This window comes from Felis catus, chromosome B3 (genome assembly GCF_018350175.1).
Source record: "Felis catus isolate Fca126 chromosome B3, F.catus_Fca126_mat1.0, whole genome shotgun sequence".
Lineage (NCBI taxonomy): Eukaryota > Metazoa > Chordata > Mammalia > Carnivora > Felidae > Felis > Felis catus.
In genome coordinates this window covers 146,986,359-146,993,634 of record NC_058373.1, presented here as the reverse complement: position 1 = coordinate 146,993,634, position 7,276 = coordinate 146,986,359, and the positions used below count along the sequence as shown (strand labels likewise).

Below are 7,276 nucleotides of genomic sequence, written 5' to 3'. Positions count from 1 at the left end.
AATTACAAAGCGATGTTTTTCAATACGTACAAAGGTAAAATTGACAGTCTACCTCCATATCCCATGGAAGTAGGAAGCATTGGTCTCCATAATGAGGAAAAGCAGTCATCCAGAGAAAGTGACCCAGCAGTACCACAGGACGTGGAATTGGTAGAGAAGTTCAGTGTGTTATAATTGCATATCCCGTATCCAAGTAGAAGGAGAAAAGATGGAATGTGTTGAATAGAGCCGTGTTTCTGGGTCCAATTCCCTACCCATGTCCATGTGAGCACTGTTGACCATGGCCCACCTGACTCTCCACATCCACCCCAGGTGAACTGATGAGCAGGGTCACCCAATGCCACACCCTGTGACTGTTACCTAACCCCACAGGTGGCCCCGAGGTGTAGGGTGCTGGCCACCCGGTACAGCCCTCTGTTCTGTCTGATGGTCTAGACCTGGCTTTGCTGAGGATCCTCCATTTATCCATTCTCACTGGCAGATGTCCCTGAGCAGGGGCATGAGGCTGGCAGAGGGCCAGGTCACCCTGAGGGCACCCCTCTTGCTGTTTGCGCTCTGGGCATTGCTGGCTCCTGTCCAAGGTTCTCAAGGTCGTCCCTCATGGCGCTACATCTCTTCTGAGGTGGTAATTCCCAAGAAGGAGTTGCACCACGGCAAGGGCGTTCAGATGCCTGGCTGGCTGTCCTATAGCCTGCATTTTGGGGGCAAGAGCCATGTTATCCACATGAGGCACAAGAAACTCTTTTGGTCCAGACATTTGCTGATGATGACTCAGGATGATCAGGGAGCCTTGCAGATGGACTACCCCTTCATCCCTCCAGACTGTTACTACCTCGGCTACCTGGAGGAGATTCCTCTTTCCATGGTCACCATGGACACGTGCTATGGGGGCCTTGAAGGTATCATGAAGTTGGATGACCTTGCCTATGAAATCAGACCCCTCAGCGATTCCCAACGGTTTGAACACGTTGTTTCTCAGATAGTGGCAGACACCAATGCAACGGGACCTACTTATAACCTGGGATATAAGGGGGATAGGAACCCCCTGTTCTCTCAAGCAAATATCAGTGCAGCCCCCAGGATCTCTAGTAAGTTGTATTCATCCCATCATGGAATTTTGAAAGGACTTGTTCTCGGTTCCAAAACAATGTATAGTGTGTTCAACAACGTGTCAAAATGTGCCCGATTCCTCATGAGGCTTGTTAGTTTGACTGACTCAATGCTTCAAGGTATTGATGTAAGGCACTATATTTCCTCCATGGTCATTTATAATCTGGAAGATCCAGTTGTCTTGAACAATTTTCAGGTGCCAGGGAGTCCGATTCATATCTACTTTGAAAGACACTTGTTTGTTGCTTTTAAACCACATACAGCTTTACTTATGAACAAAGATGCACCACATGAACTTCAGTTTCAGCCAGCCACATATGCGGTATGTGGACCAAAATCCATCATCTCGCTTGCTTCTCTAGGCAGACATTTTTTATTGTTGTCTGTGTTAGTAGCCCAAAAAATTGCAAAATCTATTGGTATTTTTTATGACAATAAGTTTTGTGCATGCCAGAGGAGGTCTACCTGCATTATGAATCAATACCCTATTATGACAGATTCTTTCAGTAACTGTTCCTTCATTCATATGCAGCATGTAGTGGTGAATAATTTTTGTGAGTGCATATTTGACTCAGGACTTTCCTATTTCAATAAAAGCCTGACTCACGATCGTTGTGGAAACTATGTAGTGGAGCCAGGTGAGCAGTGTACTGTGGCTCCTTCAAGCAATGCTACAACAATCCCTGCTGTACGAGTGATTGTATTCTAACCCCTGGCAGCAAATGTAATACAGGCAGATGCTGTACAAACTGCACCTATTCCGACGCTGGGACACTCTGCAGGCCAATCCAAAATATATGTGATCTTCCAGAATACTGCCGTGGGGTGTCCGTGGAGTGCCCTGATGACTTCTATATGCAAGATGGAACCCCGTGCACTGAAGAGGGCTACTGCTATCATGGAAACTGCACTGACCGCACTATGCACTGCCAAGAAATCTTTGGCAGAAATGCTGTGAAGGGTGAAAATGTCTGCTATACCATAAATCAAAAAGGCAGCCGATATGGACACTGCAGAAGAGACCCAGGGGTATTCAAATCTAAAGCTTGTTCCCCCACAGACATGCAGTGTGGAAGGCTGCAGTGTAGTAACGTCACCCATCTCCCTCAGCTGCAAGAGCATGTTGGATTTCATCAGTCTGAGATCTCAGGATTCTGGTGTTTTGGGCTGGATTCGCATCGTAGCACAGGAACAACCGATATTGGTCATGTGAGAACCGGTACCCCTGTGCTCCTGGAAAGTTCTGTCAGGATACCTACTGCAATGGCAGTGTGGCTCAGCTGAACTATGACTGTATCCGGAGAAATGCAGTCACAGAGGGATATGCAACAATAACAGGAACTGCCATTGCCACGTAGGCTGGGATCCTCCACGGTGCACTGAACGAGGCACTGGTGGGAGCACAGACAGTGGACCCCCTCCAAGAAGAATGCGGTCAGTCAGGCAAAGTCGTGAATACGTGGTATATCTCAGAGTGATCTTTGCTAGAATCTATGCCTTAATTGCTGCATTCCTCTTTGGTGTTGCCGGAAATGTCAGAACTATCAACAGACAGAAAGTTACGGAAGAGACTGTTGATCAAGACAATGCATAATTCAGCCTCCAGACCCCTAAACAACTATAGACAATCCACATGGCTCATCTGTGAAAATACAGTAATGAGGCGGCACAGCTAACATCCACGTTTCCAGGGGTCTGGGGGAGACACAGGGGTCCACAGGCACATCTTGGACCTGACACCAGGTCTCTGATGCGTCACTGAGCAGAACTCTGAAATAAAACTTGAAAACTGCATGGTTGTGGCCTCTATGTATTTTGGTAAGCCTGTAAGAGCCCAAACGGTGCCTAAGACTCTGTGCAGAAGACCTGAGTCAGCAGCTGTGTCTTGGGCTGAGGTTTCTGGTTCCAGAAATAAGAGAAGTTGCCACAAGCTCCTTTAGGGACAAATTCATGAATTTTCCCCAAAACTGTGCTCTTGCACACTGAGCTTTGTCTCATTCTTCAGGTGACCTCTCATTTCCTGGTCCCAATATGGGTTCAGGGTGATGGAGGGCTACCAACCACCCATACTGCCTGTCCCACACTGCGGTGTCTGTGGGCTGTGAGGGAAAGGGACATGGATTCAATCCCAGCCAGTGCAAGCTGTGCCTCCCTGGAGAGCAAATTTCCGAATGTGGGAGACTGAGACTATGAGGCTGAAAGTAGCCCCCAGTGAAATCAATCAGAAAGGTAGGCACAAGTGCCTATGGATGTCTCTGGCATTCCGAGGGAGCCCGATGAATATGAACCCCTTTTCTCCTTCTTTTCTCTATTTTTCAGTGAGTTCATCCTTAGATGAGGGTCTGCCTAGGATTTCCACTTTGGTTCTCCCAAGAACCTTCTAGAATATTGCAGAGTTGAGCCTGTGGAAAGTTAGGGACCCTTTTTCTAAATATTTTTTACTATTTTTACAGTTGTCTAGAATATATTTTAAATCATAATAGTGATATTAAAGTCTGTTTATCTTCTTCTGAATTGAAAATATACAACTTTTTAATAGTAATTGATTAGGAAATTTTCAGAACTAAATAGTAACTGTTTCAGAAATTACTTTGGAATAAGAATTTATCCCATAATTCACCAATAGATGTAAAACACATGAAGCACATAACAGGATTTTCACTTCAGTTCATACCTAGAATCTTTTTGTTGGTGCAGATAGTCTTGTAAGTTGTACCAATGTGTCCCCATGCATGCACTTTGTCTCAAAGACACATGGTTACACAAAGTATTAGACTGCCATGTGTACACATATTCTCCACGTTCCAGGGCAAACAGGTAATCATACTTTCCCAGCACCTCCTGAAATTCCCGTGCAGCCACACTGCATGTTCCCAGCAAGAATGCGTCCAGGAATGTTTGGGAAGGAGGGCCAAACAGGTGCCCCGGCCACCTGCTCAGTAAACTACAGAAGGATGCTAAGTGAACTGTGGAGTAACATCAGCCCTTCTGTCTGTTTGGACACACGTGTTACAGATGCAGACCTATTCAGTTAACACCATACATGTGCTGGAAACGTGAGTGTACCTTCAGGATAAAGTAAGAATGGGTCCTGTGGAGGATCTAGCACCCACAGGCCACACCCACTAATTGATGGGAGTCTACACACCAGCACACAGCGATGTGGGCTTCAAGTAGAGTGCTGGGTCTGAGCTGACAAGCAGAATGTGGCTGAACCTAGAGCCTAGACAGGTGAAGGGGAGGAAGAAATTCTCCACCAAATGTTCTTGTGGACCAAGAACTAAGTTCACAGGACCTGGATGAACAGGGGAAAGAAACCAAAGTTCATTGTGTGTGCACAGAGGTCCCCCTAGATACACATTAACTAGATCAGAGAAGTGAGGGCCCCCTAAACTGACATTAATGAGCTAAGCAAAGTGAGTGCCCCCTAGAGTAATATTAACTAGATAAGTGAACTGTAGTGTGCCCCCTAGATTTACTAACTAGATAAAGTGAGTGCCCCCTCAGATATACACAAATCAGATAAGCTAAGCAGGTGCCCATTATTTATATTGACTAAATAAGTAAAGTATAGCGTGCCCCCTAGATTTACATTAACTAGATAAGCTAAGTGAGTGTCCCCTAAATTTACATTAACTGGATAAGCAAGGTGAGTGCCCCTTAGATTTATATTACTTAGGTAAGTGAAGTGTAGCTTGCCCCCTACATATACATTAACTCCATAAACTGAGTGCCCCCTAGATATACATTAACCAAATAAGCAAAGTGGAGGACCCCCTAGATACCCATTAACTAGACTGGCAAAGTGACTGCCCTCTAGATTTATGTTAACAAGAGAAGCAAAGTGAGTGCCCCCTAGATGAATAACTAGATAAGTGAAGTTAGTGACCCCTAGATTTACATAACTAGATAAGCAAAGTTTAACCTGTCCCCTAGATTTATATTAACTACAAGAGTGAAGTGAGTGCCACCTACATATACATTAACTCCATAAGGGAAGTGAGTGCCCCCTATATATACATGAAGGAGGTAAGTGAGGTGAGTGCCCTTAGAATTATATTAACTAGATAAGGAAGAGAGTGCCCATAGATATACATATACTGGATAAGCAAAGTGAGGTTTCCCTAGATTTACATTAACTATCTAGGCGAAGTGTAGCTTGCCCCTAGATTTACATTCACTACATAAGCAAAGTGAGTGTGTCCCCTAGATTGACATTAACTAGATATGGGAAATCTAGCTTGCCCCTGAGATTTGCACTTACTAGATAAGCAAAGTGAGTGCCCCCTAAACATACATTAACCAGATAATTAAAGTGAGTTCCCCCTATGCTGACATTAACTAGATAAGCGAATTGAATGTGCCCTAGATATACATTAATTAGATAAGCAAAGTGTGCTTACCTAATGTGTCCCATAGATTTTCATTAACAAGACAAGGAAATGAGTGCCCCCTAGATTTACATTAACTAGATAAGTGAAACGAGTGCCCCATAAATTCACATTAACTAGGTGAGTTAAATGAGTGCCCACTACATAAAAATTTACTGGTAAGTGAATGATCCCTAGATTTACATTAACTACATAAGGGAACTGAGTGCCCCCTAGGTTTACATTAACTAGATAATCACAGTGAGTTCCCCTAAATTTATTTCAACTAAATCAGCGCAGTGCCCCCTAGATTTATATTAACTAGTTGCACTAGATCAATATTAACTAAATAAGTGAACTTTAGTGTTCCCACTAGAATTACATTAACTACATAAGGGAACTGAGTGCCCCCTAGATTTACATTAAGTAGATAATCAAAGTGAGCTCCCCTAAATTTATTTCAACTAAATCAGCGCAGTGCCCCCTAGATTTATATTAACTAGTTGCACTAGATCAATATTAACTAAATAAGTGAACTTTAGTGTTCCCACTAGACTTACGTTAACTACATAAGGGAACTGAGTGCCCCCTAGATTTACATTAAATCGATAAGCAAAGCGAGTGCCCCCTAGGTCTATATTAACTAGATAAGGGTGATGAGTGCTCCCTAGATATACGTTAACGAGATAAGGGAAGTTAGTAACTCCTAGATACACATTAACCACACAAGCAAAGCATTGCCTGCTGTTTTCAGCAAAGCCAGAAAGCAGTGTTCTGCTTTGCTAGGTGGTCCCTGTAATGTCCTACACCAGGACATACCTATTTGATTTCCCACATGTCTGACTTACTTCACTTATCCTGATGCCCTCAGGATCCACCCATGTTGTCGCAAAGGGCAAGTTTTCATTCTTTCTTATGGACGAATCATAGCATTCCACTGTACATACAGGCCACACTTCTTTTTACCCATTCTTCTGTCTGTGGACACATAGGGTGTTTTGGTTCTTGTAAATAATGCTACAATGCACAAGGATGGGGGGAATGAAGATATCATTTAAAGTTAGAGTTTTCACTTTCTTTGGAAAGTTGGACTTCCACAAAGACTCCAGTCCATGTGTGATCATCTAAGACCCTTTCCCAGAACCTCGGAGACCACAGACAAGAAAGGTGGAGCAGGTTCAGGGGTCACTGTAGAGTCCATAGCAACACTCAGGTATGTTCACCTATGCATGTGTAGGGAAGACTCTTCAGGGGTCCATTGGCATATGGAGCTGGATCCCACAGGGCCCAAAAATGCACATTTGTTTGTGGATGGATGCCAAGTTTTGGATGGGTGTGAGAGACAACACAGGGACATCTTAGGCTGCTATGAGGCTGACATTACCCCTCTACTACACTTCCAATTCTTTTGTGAGATTCAAAAGACAAAAGCATCAAGTGTGACTATAAATCAATGCTCATGGGTACACAATACATACAGATGTGACCTGTTACATCAGTAGAGTGAGGAGTGGTGTGGAGCCGTTAAAGTGTACTTGTCCATGGGATTGAATTTAAGTAGTTATCAGTTGACAATAGACTGTTACGGCTTTAGAGTGTTTTGTGTAAGGGCATGGTAAGCCCAAAGGATCTATCTAAAGAATGTGCACAAAAGGAACAAAGAAGAAAATGAAAATGTGTCACTGCAAAATATCAACTAAGCACAAAGAAAGCCATTCATATGGGAAATGGAGTACAAAAGCTGTGAGATGTAGAAAGAAAACACAGATCTTATGTTATGTCCCAATCACAATAAG

General features: G+C 43.7%; 1 protein-coding gene across 1 annotated transcript; it reads left to right on the top strand.

The window, feature by feature from the left end:
* On the top strand, positions 1 to 2,902 carry LOC123386294 (disintegrin and metalloproteinase domain-containing protein 21-like). The gene is given in 4 exon segments (XM_045060716.1): positions 1 to 1,757; positions 1,760 to 2,329; positions 2,332 to 2,403; positions 2,406 to 2,902. Coding segments are annotated over 4 exon segments (2,217 nt in total). The 5' UTR covers positions 1 to 481; the 3' UTR covers positions 2,705 to 2,902.
* Positions 2,903 to 7,276: the final 4,374 nt, after the last annotated feature.